This window comes from Humulus lupulus, chromosome 5, assembly GCF_963169125.1.
Source record: "Humulus lupulus chromosome 5, drHumLupu1.1, whole genome shotgun sequence".
Taxonomy (NCBI): domain Eukaryota; kingdom Viridiplantae; phylum Streptophyta; class Magnoliopsida; order Rosales; family Cannabaceae; genus Humulus; species Humulus lupulus.
Genome location: NC_084797.1, coordinates 179,842,116 through 179,861,959, shown reverse-complemented (window position 1 = coordinate 179,861,959; position 19,844 = coordinate 179,842,116). Strand labels below are relative to the sequence as shown.

Below are 19,844 nucleotides of genomic sequence, written 5' to 3'. Positions count from 1 at the left end.
CCCGACCTTTGAGGGTGGACCAGATCCACTGAAAGCTGAGCAGTGGATGACTTTGATCACTACCATTCTTGATTTTATGAGAGTGGAAGGACATGATAGGGTGGACTGTGCCACTTATATGCTGAGGGATGATGCCCGAATCTGGTGGGAGGTGGCATCACAGACTAGAGAGGTTGCTACATTGACTTGGGAAGGGTTTAAGGATTTGTTCAATCAGAAGTATTATAACGTTGCCATCAGGGGCAGCGAAAGTGAGTGAGTTCGTGGGGCTGGTTCAGGGCAGTATGACAGTTACATAATATGCCTTGAAGTTCGACAGACTTGCGAAGTTCGCACCAGATCTTGTGCCTACTGATGCAGCCAGGCAGGACAGATTTTTCAAAGGGCTGAATGTTATGATAGCCCGAGATGTAAGAATTACCACAGTTCCTGTAGTGACTACTTATGCTCAGGCTGTGGAGAGGGCTCTGACCGCTGAGGAAGTGGAGAATAGGATATGGAGGGATAGTGCAGCAAGAAAGGAGGGCCGCAGGGCGGTGCCCCCATACTCTGGGACTAGTAGGGGCGGAGGCCCCAGTGATTTGAAGTGGAAGGCTCCTGATGCCCCAATCGCTTCTAGGTTTGATAGGGGAGGTCGGGGTACTCAGGGTGGCCGTCAGGGGGGCGGTGACTCGTGGAGGACTTATCCAGAGTGCACGAGGTGCAGGAGACGCCATCCGGGTGAGTGTCGGGCTAAGGCCTGCTATGTGTGCGGGGTGGTGGGACACCTCAGGAAGGATTGCCCGACCGTGAAGAAGGGGGAGACAGGTTGACTCCAGCTCGAGTGTTCACCCTGACGCAGACGGAGGCCGAGACTAGTCCCTCGATAGTGACAGGTCAGCTTTCTAGTGCTGGCACTCCCTTTACTGTTTTGATTGATTTTGGTGCTACGCATTCATTTGTATCTGATAGGGTGATTGATAGACTGTGTAGGCCTAGTGAGTATAGTTCTTCAGGGTTTGGGACTATATTGCCTACAGGTGAGCTGGTAGTATCTAAGAGGTGGATTAGAGCACTGCCAGTGTTAGTTGATGGTAGGGAGTTGTCAGTAGACTTGATTGAGTTGAGTATGGAGGACTTTGACATGATTCTAGGTATGGATTGGCTGGTTAGATATGGGGCGACCATTGACTGTAGGAAGAAGATGGTAACTTTTGAGCCAGAGGGCGAGGATCCCTTCGTCTTTGTGGGAGCGGTGCATGGACCCCGCGTACCCAGGATATCTACATTGAGAGCCAGAGATTTGTTACAGGGTGGATGTATAGGCTTCTTGGCTAGTGTGGTGGATACCACCAAAGTTTCACCAGTTGGACCGGAGACACCAGACTGGTTTGTGAGTTCTTGGATGTGTTTCCTGAGGATTTGCCTGGGTTGCCACCGCGTAGAGAGATTGAGTTTGTTATTGAGTTAGCACCAAGGACAGAGCCAGTGTCGAGGGCACCATATAGGATGGCACTGGCGGAATTGAAAGAGTTAAAGATACAGCTGCAGGAGCTTCTGGATTTGGGGTTCATCAGACCTAGCTACTCGCCATGGGGTGCTCCAGTTTTGTTCGTTAAGAAGAAGGACGGGACGCTGAGGATGTGTATTGACTATCGACAATTGAAAAAGTTAACAATCAAGAATAAGTATCCCCTACCAAGGATTGATGACTTGTTCGATCAGCTGCAGGGTAAGACGGTGTTCTCAAAGATTGATCTTCGATCTGGTTATCACCAGCTGAGGATCAAGGATGAGGACATACCTAAGACGGCCTTCCGGACACGGTATGGGCATTATGAGTTCTTGGTCATGTCTTTTGGTTAGACCAATGCCCCAGCAGCCTTTATGGACTTAATGAACAGGGTGTTCAAGGATTTTCTAGATCAGTTTGTTATAGTCTTCATCGACGACATCTTGGTGTATTCCAGTTCAGAGACAGAGCACGAGTTTCATCTTCGGCAGGTTCTTCAGAGGTTGAGAGAGCACCAGTTGTATGCTAAGTTTAAGAAGTGCAAGATCTGGTTACCTGAAGTGACATTCCTTCACTACAAGAAAAAACAGTATTCATAACACTTAAAAACTGCTAACCGGGAGTATTGATAACGTTTCTGAAAATGCTAACATAGCCCCTGTTATTAAAAGTCCTGTCTTTTCTATAACAGTATTCGAATGTTATGTTCGATGTTATCTTAAACTATTCAATAACACATTTTTAGTTGCTATAATATTCAAATAATAACATTTAGTTAGAGTATTTGATTATAAATTTGGAGTTTAATCTTATACTTTATGCATAACACTTTTCCACTGTTACATTTAATTATTTTGATAGCATTTTTAGTTTGTTATATTATATAAATCATAACAATTTGTTATGCTTGTAATATATTTCTAAATCATAACATATTAAAAGTCTAGTAATAAAATTTTGTTACTTTAGTGTGGATAATATATTTTAAATTTTATTTTGATAAGTATACTTATAAGGTTTTTTTTTTTAATTAAAAGATTTTCATTATTGTATTTTGATAAAAAAAAAACAAAATTAATCATAAAATGTAATTCTCAATAGATTGATAAACCACAAGTATTACATTAAACAATAACTAATTCAAACCATAAATATGTCTACTTCATGAGATCTTAGTTCTAACTTAAATTTGAAAGCATAACATAATAAAGTTTTATAATCTTGAACATTTTTTACTTTAAAATGAAAAACAGAAACATTACAAGATACACAAAAGTAAATCATGCATAAAACTTGCTCCATCCTTCAATTCATCATCCAACCAAGTACTTGCTGCTGAAGTTGTTTGTTGCCATCCGAAGCTCTCTAAATATCAAAGTCTCCCTCATGATCTACAACAATAATAGACCATAGAAATTTGGTTAAGGAAAGTTTCCATGATAATTAAAAATGAGATACCAAAAAACAATTTAAAAAATACAAATGTAGCACAAAAATAAATACAAAAAAATTAAAAACCAAGAAAAAAAATTTAAATATAAATTCAAATACCAAGGACTTTTTCTAGCTCACTTATAATGAATTTTACTTGCAAAGCATAGATTACTGACCTTATATTGCACGAGAACATCATTGTCCTTCATGGTTTCACGAACAATATTGCCATTTTCATTTTCCACTATGAGAACCTCTTCTGGCTTGGCCATACGAGAAATCATAAGCATTCTTAACTTTGACATTGGCTCAGCATATAATTGTCGCCGCTGCATCAGTTGTGATCCAAGGCCATCAACCATACCAGGTAGCAAAGGCATCTGCTTATTCAGTATAAAACCAAAGGCTAAAATAAGTATATGTCCCATTACAAATTTCGAAAAAACAAATAACACATAAATAAAAAAGAATCACACAAACAAAGAGGAGATGGAAAGACAATTTCCTTAATAAGCAAAGGTTTGACATAATTCAAGAACAGAGATTACAGGTCACAAAATATTTGATGTCACAAAACTAAAGAAATTATATATTACTATCTCCAACCATTTAGACTACAAAAAGGAAAAGAAAAGAAACCCAACTGCTCTGAAGGTTCAAAAGACAATATTTATGGAAAACACAAATTGAAATGAAAATTACATATATATCATGGAAAACACAGAAATAAGAAACAAATCAACTAATTTTGTATCCGATATACAAAAGTAAACAGTAAACTGCAAGAGGAAAAAGATGATATGTGCAAGTGCAACCATATGAAAATAAAACAATCACACCAAAAACTATAAAATATCATCTGAAAGTAAACAATATACAAAAGTAAAACAGTAAAGTGCAAGAGGAAAAAGATGATATGTGCAAGTGCAACCATATTACAATCACACCAAAAACTATATAATATCATCTGAAAGTTAACATATTCACAATACCTGCAGCCCCATCATGTTTTCCGTTATAGCAGGATTATCCAAATTGTGGTGTGCCTCAAATAGTTCCAACACAAACGAATTCCAAAAGTCTAAGCAAACCTGTTCCGGTCATAAAATGATTAAAACTCATTCCAATTTTAACAAATTTCACTTGTATGTTCGAGTCTAGACTACTAAAATATTGGTACCTTGAAAACTTCTGTGTCATCCACATATGAAATTTTGGTAAGATATTCAACACCCATGAGCAAAGCAGCTATGTTCTCTCTAGGAGTTTCCAGCACACGAATGTGAGACTGCACAAGGATAGAACGATGTAAATGTTGCAATGTATTTAAACAGCAACTTCAAATCTTTGAGATTTGACAAGGAAACAATGTGATTGTATATTATCTTATTAAATCCCTTAAGCAGTGAATGTTGCAATCTATTTAAACAGCAACTTCAAATCTTTGATATTTGACAAGGAAATAATGTGATTCCATATTATCTTATTAAATCCCTTAAGCAGTGCCTTATTGACACATTAAGCCTGTTCTACAACTAAATGAACCATAACTTACAGCCATAAGAGGATGGCCATTGAGATATAAATATAACAAAACGTGGTAAATACTAAGATCAAGAAAGTATAAAGGGAAAAAAGAAAAAAACTTGCCTTATAAAATGAAGTGAAAAACAAAGCCAAATTCTGAATAAAAGCCTGCAGAATAGGTAAGTTAAAAAAAGAAAGACATTGCCAGAAATAAACAATTATTGAGCGAACACATAAAAAATGGTCTTCATTAAATTTTGAAGCGCCAAAAACAACTTTACCTGCTCTTCGCTGGAACCAATTGCATAAGCCTCATGAATGTTTGTATTAAGAGGAATCATGGTCTGACCAAAAGGAAGAAAAAAAAATATTAACAGCAACATAGGAACAAGACATACAATTAAATAAAAGAAAAAACTGGACAATGATGTGATGAGTAAGCCAACCAAAGATAGTACTACAATAAGCATTTCATTTCGGACCTACCTGTAACAGTTTCATGAATATGGTGTACATCTTAACATACTGGGCATTGTAGAAATCTCCAAAATTAAGTGCTGCAACCTAAACACCAGTGCAGTGAACTATGAGAACCAGGCACAGTTTTGAAGCAACTCTTAACTAAATCAGCATACAAACACACCTCTGTCAAACACTGAAGAGTGAGATTCCGATACGATGGCATGGGGAAAAAATTCAGCAGCGTTTCAAGCTGTTACATAAACAAACACAATCAGAATTTTGCTCAAATGTACTTACTCTTTTAAGGAAGTTATTAAGTATTAAATTCAAAGGCAATACAACAACCATCCATCAAGCAAAGCACATACCAATGGAGACTCAAATATATATCCCAGGGGAATCCATGAGAGAAATGCGTGCAATGTGGAGAGTGTTGCAAGTATAAGCTCAGTTCTTTGAGAGGCTGATAGTACATATAAGCATAGCTCATGAATGAGTTGAAATTCACTGCAACAACCAATCACATTATGTGTGAGAGATTGGAAAAATGCATAAACATATCAATACGGTAACATGTGGCATGCCAATTAGAAAATAAAAGCCAAATATATGATGACTATGAACTGGCAGTACGTGACTATCAGTAGTCCAAGATAAGTGATAAGATCACTTGACTTTGTGGTGGCAGATCACCCGGAAGACATTGTATCAAAATATGTGTATAATAGTGAATAAAAATAACTTAAAAAGTGCATAATGACTTCTCATCAAAGGATATCTAAAAGAACTGTCCTTAATATATATATATATAATTATAAGCAAATGATAAGTCTACAGAAGGAAAAAAAAAAAAGAGCACTCATGAAACATTACAATATAAAACATGAAATGCATCCCAAAATTAAATAAAAAAAAAACATAAATTATCTACCTGTTCAATGATTGTTTAAGCTCCTTTATCTTACTTTGAGTCACCTCTCCTCTTGAGAAATCAAACACCTCTTCACTTAGAAGCTGAAGAAAACATATTCAAGTAATTAGTGCCAACTAATTCTCAATAGTTTAAGAGAGAGAGAGAGAGAAACCTTCAATATAGCCATGCAATTCTCACAAATTGTTTCACTAGTTTTAGCAGCTGAAACAAGATCAGGAATAAAGCTTTGCCATCTTGCTGGCCAATCATGCTTCAAAATCTGTACATTAAACATAGAGGAAGCAAATTAGGGTTGATTATAGAACTTCAAACAGAGATACAACTCACCAAACAAAGTAGCCCCTCACTTCAAACAGAGATACAACTCACCAAACAAAGTAGAAAAAACCAATTTGTCAAAATGAGAAAGTTGCAGGTGGGGAAGGGAACACAAAACTAGAAAGAAATGTATTTAATTTTTTGATTTTATAGAACTTCTTGCAATAAAATAATCTCGTGGCCTTGAAATGTATAAAGAAACAGAAAATCAAACTAGACCCAAATTTTAATATGTTTTACATGATTTGGGATTTGCTTTTCTATGATGTAACTAGCTAGCAAGAAAAATTATAGTAGTTTACTACTACTACTACTACTAATTTCAAGTAAATTTAAAAAGTTTGTATTATCACAGAGAAAACTAATCCAAAATACAATTTAGATCCTTTACCAAATAGGTGGTGGATTTCTTGATGGCATCCTAGCTAAAATACCCACCAATCAAGTAATTTAAGAAATGGGATTTCTTGATGGCATCCAATCAAACAACCTAATAGCTTTATCGACTTCTCCATGTTTAGAAAACCCATAATTATAGAACTCTAAAATATAACATCTAACTTAGAACTTTCATCAAACAGTTTTCTTGCTTCACTCAGAAACACACAAAAACAAAAATCATTAGCACATACTACAAATATGCAATCTGAATTCCAAAGTAAAAATCTTAGTCAAATGAAACTCATAAAATAGTTGGGAAACAGCCAAACTAGTCTTAAAATCAACTACGGTGGCAACAAATCATTCTGATGCTATGCAAAGCCAACATCTTTGAGCTAGATGATAGTTAATAAGTAGAAAATTAATTTTCATCTACTTGACAGTTTCAATCAAATCTCATCAGTCTCTCAGTGTTTTTCTTACACAGAAACTGAGATAAAAATTATCTAGATGTGATTAAAAATAAGAAAAGGATTCCTTAAAAAAAAATAACTTACCATGCCTTTCATTAAGATCACTAATAGTTGTCTTTTTGTCTAATTCTGATCAAGAGTCCAGTATTACAGTATATCTATAGACAATGAAGCTCAGGGAGGAGGTTTAAGCTCAGTATTACAGTATATCTATATTCGCTCAACTCTATAGACAGATGTAACTCATAAAAGTATATCTCAGAAATAGTATTACATGTATATACCTGAGCGAGTATAGAATTGACTTCAGAAATTTATTCAAAAAAAATCTTAATAAATGAAGACCTGATGCCGTGAGATACTGAGGTGTTGTGCCTACTGCTTGCTGCCATCTGGCTTTTGTGAAGCTTTGAGGTGTCCTTCTGAATTGATGCCATGACTAGTGAGGTGAGCTGCCTTGAAGACCTGGTGTCATGAGAATGCCACTTACTTTTTGTCTTTCATAAACCGAAAATCTTGGACTCTTGGAATATTTCTGTACACAACAAAAATAGCACAGAAAATTTTTAAAACAAAATTGTACTTGGAATAGTATTCAAAATATGAAAACTAACAACGACTTCCAGTACTTGAACTAATTAAGGAAACGTTTCCATTGGTAGTCTTGAAAACAAAATTAGAACCAGACAAGAAGAGAACAGAACATTGAGAAGAAAAAATAATACATAAAAAGATCTAATAACCACCCTTGAGATCGTTGACAACATCATAAGGAATGGGGGTGACAGTTTCCAACTGAGCTCCTTCGACCATGAAACCTGGCTTAGGACCCTCTGGCTGCCTCTTGGTGCTGATGGCCTCACCTTTCAACTTGGCCTCGGCCTTGAGCTTATCGTTCCTTAACTTTCTGTTTCTGAACTCCTCAGTGCATCTAGAGGGCTAGACATGCTCCACACGAACATGAATCCTCTTCTTAATGATGCGGTTCCCAACCTGCTTGTTAACCTCCACGCCAATAGCGCGCTTGGTGATGTTCCAGACACGCCCAGTTCGGCCATGGTAGAACTTGTGGGGCATACCCTTGTGAATGGCCCCGTTAAAATTTCAAATCCATAAATCAACACAAAAAAAAAATCAAAATTGACAGGCTCAGTTACCTTAGTTTACATATAAATCATACTTCATATATCATAAATTAAAAAAATGGGTTAAAGTTACCTTACTTCACATAATGGACAGACTCGGTTGCCCATCGCCCATGGAGGAAAGGCCTCTGGTTCGCGCTAGGGAGAAGAAAGGGTCAAAGCACTTTGGGGAGCATCTGCTTCGCCCCTTATTGCGTCTTTTCATCATCGTCCCAAAGCCCTTTCTTGGGACCCTTCATCATTGATCCTTAGCACCATAATCTGAAAGAGAATGAGAGAGAGAGGTTGGTGAACGATGGTTCCAAACCAGAGAGAGCGAAAGAAATAGTCACTGTGAGTGGGATGAACGAGAGATTGAGAGAAGGCAAGAGATTGGAGTGTGTGTGGCTATTTTTAGAGGGAGAGAAAAAGAGACAGAGGGGAACACGATTAGGGTTGATTTGTGAAGAAGAAGAAACAAGAGAGAGAGAGAGAGAGATACTTTAGGGCTAATATAATATTAGAGGGGGAGATGGAAAAGCTAGTGGCGGGCTGTAAAATTTTACTGTACCAAGCGCGCCTGATTTTTCTATTTAACCATAGCATTTTTTAAAAATTGTCATTTTTAGGTGTTATATTAGGCTAAAATTCTTGTAGTGCTTGGACACATTGTAGGTGCGGATGGGATTAAGGTGGATCCGTCTAAGATAGAGGCAGTTAGAGATTGGCCGAGGCCAAGGAACGCCTCGGAGGTGCGGAGTTTTCTGGGATTAGCAGGGTACTACAGGCGGTTTGTAGAGGGCTTCTCGAAGATAGCAGCACCCATGATAGAATTGACAAGAAAGAATTTGAAGTTTATCTGGTCAGACAAGTGTGAAGACAGTTTTCAGGAGTTGAAGCGACGACTTATTACAGTGCCAGTGTTGAGTCTTCCTTCGGGGGAAGGGAAGTTTGTGGTATACTGCAATGCATCGAGGTTGGGCTTAGGCTGTGTGTTAATGCAGAATGAGAAGGTAATAGCCTATGCATCACGACAGCTGAAGGAGTATGAGCAGTGGTATCCTACTCATGACTTGGAGCTGGCAGCAGTGGTTTTTGCCTTGAAGATTTGGCGGCGTTATCTTTATGGGGAGAAGTGCGAGGTGTACACTGACCATAAGAGCTTGAAGTATTTCTTTACACAGAAGGACTTGAATATGAGACAGAGGCATTGGCTGGAGCTGGTGAAGGATTATGATTGTGATATTCTTTACCATCCAGGGAAAGCCAACATGGTGGCTGATGCATTGAGCCGCAGAGGTCCTGGTCAGTTGTATAGTTCTGTTCAGATTTCGAGGAAGTTAGCTGATGAGATGGTTAGAGCAGGGATAGAGTTGATGGTGGGTCAGTTGGCTAATATTACTCTACGGTCGACCCTGCTAGAGCGGATCAGAGAGGGGCAGTTGACAGACGCTCAGTTACAGAGGGTTAGAGAGGATGTCTTAGCGGGAATAGCTAAGGACTATTCTGTTTCTGAGGTTGGTTTGCTTCGGTATCAGGGACGGATTTGTGTTCCAGCTGATGAGGGGATCAGACGAGAGATACTGGATGAGTCTCATTCGACGCCGTACTCGCTTCATCCGGGTACCACGAAGATGTATCAGGATCTACGGACTTTGTATTGGTGGCCCGGGATGAAGAGGGATGTGGTAGAGTACGTTGCCAGATGTTTGACCTGTCAGCAAGTGAAGGCTGAGCATCAGCGACCAGCAGGGTTGCTTCAGCCTTTGGGTATCCCTGAATGGAAATGGGAGGACATTACTATGGATTTTGCAGGAGGTTTACCCAGGACAGTAGGACTTCATGACTCGGTGTGGGTGATAGTAGATAGATACACCAAGTCAGCTCATTTCCTTCCAGTGAGGTCAACATATACTGTGGATCAGTATGCTGAGTTGTATGTGAGGGAGATCGTACGTCTCCATGGGGTTCCTAAGTCTATAGTGTCAGACCGGGATCCTATTTTCACTTCCAAGTTTTGGGGTGGTTTACAGAAAGCTTTGGGAACTCAGTTGAAGTTCAGTACAGCCTTTCATCCTCAGACTGATGGACAGTCTGAGAGGACGATTCAGGTATTGGAGGATATGCTCAGAGCTTGTGTGATCGATTTTGAGGGTTCATGGAGTAAGTACCTTCCGTTGATTGAATTCTCGTACAACAATAGTTATCAGTCAACGATTGGAGTAGCCCCCTATGAGATGCTATATGGGAGGAAGTGTAGATCACCCATTCATTGGGATGAGATGGGTGAGAGGAGATATTTGGGGCCAGATATGGTACAGAAGACAAGTGAGGCCATAGAGAAGATCCGGGCTAGGATGCTCGCGTCTCAGAGTAGGCAGAAGAGCTACGCTGATCCTAAGCGTAGGGACTAGGAGTTTCAGGTTGGGGACCACGTCTTTCTTCGAGTTTCACCTCTGCGAGGGGTGAGGAGGTTTGGTAAGAAAGGCAAGCTAAGCCCTAGATTCATTGGACCATTTGAGATCCTGGAAAGGATTGGTCAGGTGGCTTACAGGTTAGCTTTGCCGCCATCATTGTCTGGAGTTCATGGCGTGTTCCATGTCTCCATGCTTCGGAAGTATGTCTCAGATGTGACTCATGTATTGAGGCATGAAGATCTGGAGTTACAGGAAGATTTGGCTTATGAAGAGCAACCAGTTCAAATCTTGGATCGAAAAGATAAGGTGTTGCGGAATAAGACGATTCCTCTGGTTAAAGTGTTGTGGAGGAATAGTGTAACGACCCGGATTTTCAAGACTCGATAATGCGGAAATATAAATGTTTTCATTTAACAAAATGTCTCAAAAACCCATAGAAAAAAAAACTTTTTAAAAAGTCGTATGGCCATACTTAACATTTAGTTACAAACATGTTTTATAAAGATTAGAGTGAGCCTAGTTTAGGAAAATTACACAACATTTCCAAAAATAAAAAGGCTTCCCAAAAGGTCGGTCCACATGTACATTTGCAAGGAAGACTCCAGCGCTCACTGCTCTGCCTTGCCCTTGCTTTTACCTACAACATGAAACAACTAGGTAAGCAAAAACGCTTAGTAAGATCAACTTTCAAACAAAGCATGTAGAGAAATAGGGATCCGGACCCTACACAATCAATTTCAAGAACGCTAAAGCGTCCTGGCAAACTTATGGTCATGCCTGATAACCAAGGATAAATTAATTCACATCTAGATAAAAATCCTGCACTCAGAAAAATCCCAGAACAAGCAGATATATTATATCACAACTATATCTTATCAACAATTATATCCCTGCACTCAGAAAATCCCAGAGCAAGCAGATATATTATATCACAACTACATCTTATCAACAATTATATCCCTGCACTCAGAAAATTCCAGAGCAAGCAGATATATTATATCACAACATAATTCGAGACCAACGCTCGACAATTTCCAACAATTCATGCGTAACGCGCCCTCCAACATAATTGCTAATCTGTAAAAGAGAACCGAGTCCCCACACTAAGATCTAGCCAATAAATATTCTCATCAAGGGTAACTATCGTGTTACCTAGGGCATCGCTACTTATTCAAGAGTGTAATCCAATTTACACGGTTTTACGGAGACTTCTATGTTAATCAGTGGTGCTGGTGAGCAGCTGCCCCTAGGGTGTTCAACCTCACTCAATCTTGGCAACCCCTAGTATCTCTAGGCACTCTCACGGAATGGCCAATATTCACGGCTGCTATCCGAGAATAACTTATCAGAGCACTTGCTCGGATTCTAACCGTCCAATGATTAAGTAAGCATGAGGGCCCCTAGGTCCCATTTATCTTGGCGCCCCTAGGTTTAACCAGCTTATCCTCATCTCATGGCCACTCGTCTCGGTAATGAACCGGACATAAATAAAATCAAGCAGTGTGACGGGGATCAACCGTCTAGGATATGACGGACTTCTACCGTTCATATTTTCTAAATCAGCACTCACTAGACTAACGTCTCTAAGCAACTTTCTATGACAGCCTATGTATATGCATGTATCCCTATACTAACATACAAGACAATAATCATTTCATGTTGCAGTCATACAATATAAGTTGACTTACTTGGAGTCCTTAGCGCTCAGCAAGTTTTCACCCTCCAACGTTCAGTCCAGTTACGCTTAGCCAATACTGTAGTTATCCATACAGTATACTCGGATTAATTATGGCACTAATAATTCATTATTATTATTTTGGGCAGTTTGGTCATTTTAATAAAAGTCATTTGTAAGGATTTACAATCCTTATTTGGTTTTAAACCTATTAAGGAAAGTTATACAAAATATTCGAGACTAAACCCTAAGTCTTGGGGAGACCTATCCTAAGGTCTCGATACCTAGGCTCAGGTATCACAATGGTATTTCCCACAATCCGCTAAAAATCTTATTCTTTCCAGGTATCGCTATTAACCCGCACTTTCGACTAGTCGGTTAAAAGATGTAAGATTTTAGCCGGTATTATATCCAGAAAATACAAATAAATTCCTTAATTATTTTTAAAGAAAATAAACTCTTTAAATTTTCCTTTTATTTTTCTTAAGGTTTTAATATCTAAAAACCGTTTTAAGAAAATTGCCTAATTTGTCTTAATTAGGAAAACCGTTATAAATTTCTCATCTTGACTAATTAATTTTCCAAAAGCAATTAATCAATTTTTACTTACTAGAAAAATAATTCATTTAATTATTTTCTCAAAATATAGGGTTTTAAACCCTCTTTTAATTTATTAACTATTAATAAATTAAATCTCTTATTTTTAGAAAGAATAAAAACTCTTTAATAAAAATAATTCATTTAAACTCAAAGGGTAAATTTTAGTGAAAATATGATTTCAAGACTTACTAATTTATATCTTGAAATAAGCAAAATTTTACTTTTTACCTTATGTTCCAAAATCTCATTTTTACACTAAGTGTGAAAAACCTAATTTTCACATTTTTAACTACATACTTCGTTAGTTCATAACTTGAAATTTACTTACCCAATTGTTACCAAAATTTCCCAATTCCATTTTTGTTATGCCATTTAGGTCTTTGTAAAATCTTAGGTCAAAATGAGCATTTTTGATTGGTGAAATCATTTTCCAACAATGAGGTAAAAATTACCTTATTTTCAAGTCCTTATTTTTTCCAAACTTTGACAGTTAATAACTTTCAAACCGTTTAATATTTTCTTACCAAATTTTACAGTGGACTAATAGGTTATTCCAGAAATATTTCCACAAAATTTTAGAAAAAACTGGGTTCATTTGCCCTATACAGTGGCTGTCCAAACTTGGTTCCGAAAATGATAATACGAAAAAACAGTTTTTTACCTAAACTTTGAAATAGCATAACTTACTCATTTCTAAACATTTTTTTGTGTTTCAAAAGCTCATTTTTATGTACTCAATCTCAACAACATAACAGTACAATTTAATTTTACAAAAACAATATACAGTGGCTGCTTGACCCCTTGGAAGTCACAGCTTAAAACATGTTTTGTTTTAGGGTATCCTACAAAACCCTTGGGGGTTTTGGTTCCCATTTTCAAAAATCAATACACATGCATCATAAAAATTATTAAACAACTACCATAACCTTATTACATCATCAACAAGAAACTCTAAGCATTAGATATACAAAATAATGCTTAAAACTAAAAACCCTACAACAAACTCATCAAAAGTAAACTTTTTTACCTCTTTGGTGTTCTTGCTTAAGGTTTGGACCTTCCTATAAGCTTTGACTCCTTCAAAACCTTTCAAAAGACCTAACAAACTTCCCCCAACAACATAGTCAATTAGCTATTTGAAACTCTATGCTTAAAACTTTACAAAAACCTAGATTAGTGAAAGTTTACCTTAGGGAAAATACTTCCTAGACCAAGACTTAGCCTCAAAGTTTCCTTGGTGTTTTTGGGCTTGAAAAATGGAGAGAACACTTTGAGAGGTCTTCAAAAATCAGATGATTGAATGTGAGAGAGTGGTGTGGTCGGTTGGGGAGGGATGGAAGAGTTATATACTATCTAATTTACCCTAAAAACACTCAAGTATTTTACCCACTTGCTTTTATCCCTAACCTTTAATTAAATGGGATTTAAATCTTATAAAAATGGGTTCACACAACTCTAAAAGACCACATGGCCGGCCACCCTTTGCCATATATGATCATTTCATTTTTTTTTTTTTTTTTTAAAGGGTTAATAAATGTTTCATAAGAAGAAAAGTCCAAATTGACTTTTGACACCTTTTTCACTCTTATTAAGTTTTAATTACCAAACTTAACATTAATTAATTAAATTAAATGTCTCTCTCACATTTAATTTAATTAATCACATAATAAAATTTAACCTAAGGTCCATTCATGGAATAAAATTCCCCATTTCGGCAAAATTAGGCATTTAACACAAAATGCCTTAAAATTTCCATTTTCTTTTAGGTTTATTATTTTTGACCAAACTTTAACTTTTATGAATGTATTTTATGCCCAAAATATAATTGCCATGATTTTTCGTTTTATTTTCCGAGATTTTTACCCGATCAGGGTTTTTGTGTCGGTCCAGGACCGAAAGTCTTATCTTGACTTTTAAAATCACAAAATTCATATTTTGGCTAGCAATAACTCATGGAATACTTACAAACAAAATATAATATTATTTAAAATAATATTCTTAACCCGGGGGAAAAATCCCGACCCGAGTCGTTTAAAGGTACCCAAAAACGTAGGACGTTACAAATAGTAAGGTCGAGGAGGCGACCTGGGAGCTTGAGTCAGCGATGCGGGATCAGTATCCTGAGTTTTTCAGGTAAATTTTGAGGACGAAATTCTCATTGGGAGGGGATAGTTGTAACGACCCAAATTCACTAATTAGGCTTAAGGGCCTTGATTAGTGTGCCTGGAGGGCATAATGGGAACTATGTGTGATTTTAATGATTAAGATGCATGACTATGATTTAAAGCATGTTATATGACTATGTGTATTATGTTATGTGATAATTATGCTATGTGATTTGTACCACGTGGGTGTGGTGGTATCAGTGTGATGCACGTGCCGAGACGGTCCTAGAGAACTAGATAATGGTAACTGGTGATTTGGTAACTTGTGTAACTGTTAGTAACTATAGAGAGTAACAGGTTTTGTTGGAGAAGTGGTAGAATTGCAATGTTAGTAAAAGGACAAGTGTGCCCTTGAGGTTTAGTTAGAAAGGGATATTAGTGGAGGGATAAGGTAGTCTTTTGGCAGTGGTATAGATGGCTTTGGCTGAGGGAAAAGGATATACACGATTCTTTTATGCTAAGTATAACTGAAATTAAGACTTGGAAGGCTAGAAAGATCAAGAAGGAAAGGGAGAATCAAGAACCTAGAAGGCAAGGTGGAAGAGGAGTTGAGCTGTGTTCTTTGAGGCTAGTAAAGGGTTTAAGACTATGGAATCAAACACAGATCAAAGTCTACACTGAGGTAAGGATTTAGTCCCTGTTTTGTTAAGTTCTGAATTTGGTTTTGGAAGGAATTGAAAGATAGCCATGGCTTGTTTTGCATGAAAATTCAGCTGGTTTGTCAAGGGGAAATTCAGTTTAAAGCTTGGATTAGAGGAGGCTCAAGTTGGATTTCTGATTGAGGTAAGGGTATTAAACATGCTTGTAATCTCGTAGCTGTTATGGTTTAAGGATCTAGAGGTCTGGTTTGTACTTTTCTCAAGTTTTGGTTTAAGTGTTTGAATCTGAAACTTAAGTATAAATTCTGAAAATGGTTGTGTAATCGAGCTAGATTATGATGTTTATAGGTTGTTGTATGGTCTATTTGGGGTTTTGAATTGGTTTTGGGGCTTAGCTATGAATATGGGGTGATTTGGAGTGATTTAGGTTCGAGAAAAACGCAGGGGAAAAACCCAGATTTATGGGCTCGCGAAGGAGCGCCGCGGTGCTGTTCTTGCGCGACGCGGCGCAAGGCTGTTTCTGGGCAGAGCAAGTTCTTTGACTTGCTAGGCGCCGCGGCTCTAACTTGCTGGGCGCCGCGGCCCTATAGGGCAGCGCCGCGACGCTAGGCCAATTTCAGAGCATGGGATTTTGCAATTTTGAGTCTTTGCTCCGGGGGTTCGAGGGATATCTTCGGGGCATTGTTTTAGGGATTTGGGGGATTCCAAGAGTGTGGGATTGGTTCCGGGAAGTAGTTTTGGATTGATTAGTGACAAAGGATGTTTCATTTGCATTGTGACTAGGTCACTGGAGAGGCTTGGGGTAGAGGACCGTGCTCGCGGCTTCATGGCATCGGAAACTAGTAAATTGAAAGGTAAGAAAACTGCACCCGGTTAAATGTTTGTGATGGGACTAAGTGCTCCCGAGAATTGTGTCGTGTCAATGTTGGTATCACGCCATGGGACATGTAAAAGCGGCCTAAGAGTGCCATACATGATACTAGCGCACAGGGCGCGAATTGGCCACTGGTAGCCAAGAACTACAGGATAACGGAGGGAGCAGCCTGAGAGCGCTAGCCCTGGTTATCATTTGTGAACTGTACATGTTATGAATTGATATGTTTAGTATGTGGAATACTTGATGGTACTGACTGATTATATGGTTGAGATTATGTGATGCAATATGAGATATTGACTTGTCTGCTAATTGCTGTGCTCTGCTGTTGTTGTGTTTTCTTGCTGGGCCTTGGCTCACGGGTGCTACGTGGTGCAGGCAAAGGCAAGGGCAAACTGGACCAAGCCTGAGGTGGAGAGCTCCAAGGTGGAATGTACATAGCCAGTGGTTCGACCGTCACGGTCGAGGAGTGGACCAGGACAGGGATCACCTAACTGCTTGTTTTGCCTTAGTATGGCCGGTTGTTATATATAAACCTTGAGACTTTTGTAAACGGTCTTTGAACTTAATATTTTTGGGATCCCATGTAACAGATAATACTTTTTAATGAAAATGTGTCTTTTGAGACCAAAACGCTTTTAACCCTAGTTCCTTTATAGTTTAAATGACACGAATTTTATTTAAATGACTTGATTAGCAAGTCTGGCACTTTATAAACACACAGTGTAGCGGTCTTGGCTATCCAGGGCGTTACAGTTGTGGATGCTTCCATCCACAGTGTTGTAATTATTGATATTCTTACTTGTTGTAATGATCTTAATTTCATCAACTATAGTCGCTGTAACATAGATGTTAATATGGTAGCCCGCTCCCTCGCTCAATTAGCTCTCTCATTAGAAGATGAACATGTATGGTGGCCAGGATATCCTAGTGAAATTGTAACATCCATTATGGTATATGCCCATTATCAATGACATTTGTAAGACACTATTTTTCCTAACAAAATTAGGAGTGGGAATATAGTCACCATTTTTTAATTCTTACCCCTATAAATTTATTCACACATGCTAGCTTTAGTATTAACTAAAGTCACTTTTTCAAACAATGAAATGGTTGTAGAACTTGAGGAATGTCATCCCTAGAAAATAATTAAAATTATTGAGGAATACCTTATAATTTCCCTTTATATATATAAAATAATTTTTAGGGCAATTCTTTAATCCCTCAGTTGCATTTGAGGGACTAAGTCCATCATTGGATGTGAGCTGATAGATTTTCTTTTAGTCATAGTGGACGACTGGATGAGCATGTATTATTTAAAAGTTGTTAAAATACCCAATTTACCCCAGCAACCTGCAACTGGTTAGCTTTTCATTTTGGGATTTTTTTTCATTCATGTGGATTTTTTTATACAGTTTTACATACCATGTCACTCTTCTGATCTTCTCACAACCTCACAACCAAGAAAGTCAGCGTCTGTTTCTTCTTCGGCCTTGACACCCTCTGTAAGGAATACATGAAGTTTGCTGCACTAAAAGCTCTGATCTGAATTTTGCTTCTTCAACCTAAACTTTGTTGCTTAAACTTCGATCTGCCATGTATGTACTCTGTCACTAAGATTTCTTTTAATTTTAATTGGGTTATAAAATTAGTTGTTCTCCCTTGTCAACTCAAATTAGATTAATACCTCCAATAACTAGAAAAACATTTTTTTTTTATATAAATTACCATTTTTTCTACCGAAGCTTTCGTTTTATGCTTCCAACAATAAAACCCCATAACCTTTATCTTATCAAACATGATTTTTTTTTTTTGGTTTGGTTTAAGCGCATTAAACACTATTATTTGTGTTATCCCCAAAATTTGAAAATTATGACGTGGCAATGGAAGCGTCATGTCCGCCCGGTCAGGTGCTTGTCCAACCAGTCACATGCTTGTCCGCCCGGTCAGGTGCTTGTCCGACCAGTCACATGCTTGTCTGCCCAGGCATGACCTTGTCCGACCAGTCATATGATTTTCTGCCCAGGCATGACCTTGTCCAACCAGGCATGACCTTGTCCGACCAGTCATATGATTGTCTGCCCATGCATGACCTTGTCCGACCAGTCATGACCATGTCTGACCAGTCATGACCATGTCTGCCCAGCCAAGTGCATGTCTGCCCAGCCAGGTGCATGTCTGCCCAGTGAAGGTTTGGCCAACCAGCCTGAATGTGATATGAATTGACTAGACAGAGCAGGGCTATGTGAAAAATCCCAGAAACGGCTTCAACAAGAATCGGTCTTGGCTTGCACGGGAATCTCTCAGTTTATCCCATGAATATAGTGTATTGTTATATTTTGAATATTATTGTAAATTAAATATAATGAGAATAACAAAATATCCCAATTATGAGGGGCATCATCTGTACGATCCTGAGCCTATAAATACAAGGCTTATGGAATCAAAAATGGGACTTTTGGACTTTTTCGAATTCTAATTTTCTAGAGAGAGAGAGTACTTGTATTTGAGAGAATTCTTGTATTCTTGTAATCTGCACTGAAGAAATTCAGTTGACTCAGGTTCATCTGATCTTGAGTGCAGATCTATAATCACAACTCTAAGTGGATTAGGCTATTACCAACACATTGGGGCTGAACCACTATAAAAATCGTATGTGTTGTTTATTTCTCTTGAAGGTTTTTGTCGTTTGGACGTCTACACGTCGTTGGCCAAAAACGCGGTCAACAATTTGTTTGTTTTTGTTTTTTAAATCTATATAATTAAAAGAATAACTGATATATGTTGTATATACTATGTTCATAAGCTATTTGATAAAAATTATATTTACAAGGTATATAATTGCTTATCAATTACTTGTCTTTCCCACCAAGTTGAGCTGGTGAAACTGGTCCAAAAATCAAGTTTTTTGGTCCAAGATGCATACCATTGAACTTTATTTCTTAAGTTTTGAAAATTGACTTATAGTAGCATGTTTTGTTTTCTTATATATGCTTCACTTTTGTCTGGTATTTCTAAAAGGAAAATGGCTAAAGATCTTGTGGTTGATTCTCCAAGTCAGTCGATCCTTATCGGGTATTGTGTGTTAGGTTGTGAGTCATTGAGTGTGGTTGTAAAAGAGTGTTTGGACTAAGTTATAGGGTACTAAATTGTGAGTTTGGTGAGAGTATCCTGTAGTGTATGAGAGTGATCTTTGATGTAAAATAATGTTATTTAATAGAAGAATTTGACATTAAGCTCAAATCGGATGTAGGCTATTTTTATAGCAGAACCATTATAAAATTTATAATGTTTTTCTCTATTTTTGTGCACTTTAAAGTTCTTTGTTGACTACTGCTGTAATGTTCTTGCTTTCTGTGATGTGTGTTC

The 19,844-nt window shown here is 37.8% G+C and overlaps 2 protein-coding genes across 3 annotated transcripts; both read right to left on the bottom strand.

Moving 5' to 3' along the window:
• Positions 1–2,568: 2,568 nt before the first annotated feature.
• On the bottom strand, positions 2,569–4,207 carry LOC133777895 (protein EXPORTIN 1A-like). Its single transcript, XM_062217655.1, has 4 exons — positions 4,107–4,207; positions 3,919–4,017; positions 3,103–3,306; positions 2,569–2,883 (listed from the first exon to the last, which is right to left on the bottom strand). The coding sequence occupies exons 1-4, from the start codon at positions 4,161–4,163 to the stop codon at positions 2,806–2,808; spliced, it is 438 nt and encodes a 145-aa protein (XP_062073639.1). The 5' UTR covers positions 4,164–4,207; the 3' UTR covers positions 2,569–2,805.
• A 637-nt stretch (positions 4,208–4,844) lies between these two features.
• Positions 4,845–7,249, bottom strand: LOC133777894 (protein EXPORTIN 1A-like). 2 transcript variants are annotated; one of them, XM_062217654.1, is made up of 6 exons: positions 7,106–7,249; positions 6,001–6,108; positions 5,847–5,929; positions 5,284–5,422; positions 5,097–5,165; positions 4,845–5,017 (listed from the first exon to the last, which is right to left on the bottom strand). In XM_062217654.1, the coding sequence occupies exons 1-6, from the start codon at positions 7,115–7,117 to the stop codon at positions 4,925–4,927; spliced, it is 504 nt and encodes a 167-aa protein (XP_062073638.1). In that variant the 5' UTR covers positions 7,118–7,249; the 3' UTR covers positions 4,845–4,924. The 2 variants fall into 2 exon arrangements, with proteins under 2 accessions (XP_062073638.1, XP_062073637.1); XM_062217653.1 differs by lacking the exon at positions 7,106–7,249 and having other exon boundaries at positions 6,001–6,428.
• Between the last annotated feature and the right edge of the window lie 12,595 nt (positions 7,250–19,844).

What these genes read in the sequence shown, in the direction of transcription:
- LOC133777894 (XM_062217653.1), bottom strand. Translation starts at nt 6,123, where the DNA reads ATGTTTAATGTACAGATTTTGAAGCATGATTGGCCAGCAAGATGGCAA. An exon ending in ATTGCATGGCTATATTGAAG is followed by an intron (nt 5,930 to 6,000) that starts GTTTCTCTCTCT and finishes TGTTTTCTTCAG; the next exon opens with CTTCTAAGTGAAGAGGTGTT. An exon ending in CTTAAACAATCATTGAACAG is followed by an intron (nt 5,423 to 5,846) that starts GTAGATAATTTA and finishes TGGTTGTTGCAG; the next exon opens with TGAATTTCAACTCATTCATG.
- LOC133777895 (XM_062217655.1), bottom strand. Translation starts at nt 4,163, where the DNA reads ATGGGTGTTGAATATCTTACCAAAATTTCATATGTGGATGACACAGAA. An exon ending in AAAACATGATGGGGCTGCAG is followed by an intron (nt 3,307 to 3,918) that starts GTATTGTGAATA and finishes CTGAATAAGCAG; the next exon opens with ATGCCTTTGCTACCTGGTAT. An exon ending in ATGTTCTCGTGCAATATAAG is followed by an intron (nt 2,884 to 3,102) that starts GTCAGTAATCTA and finishes TTATTGTTGTAG; the next exon opens with ATCATGAGGGAGACTTTGAT.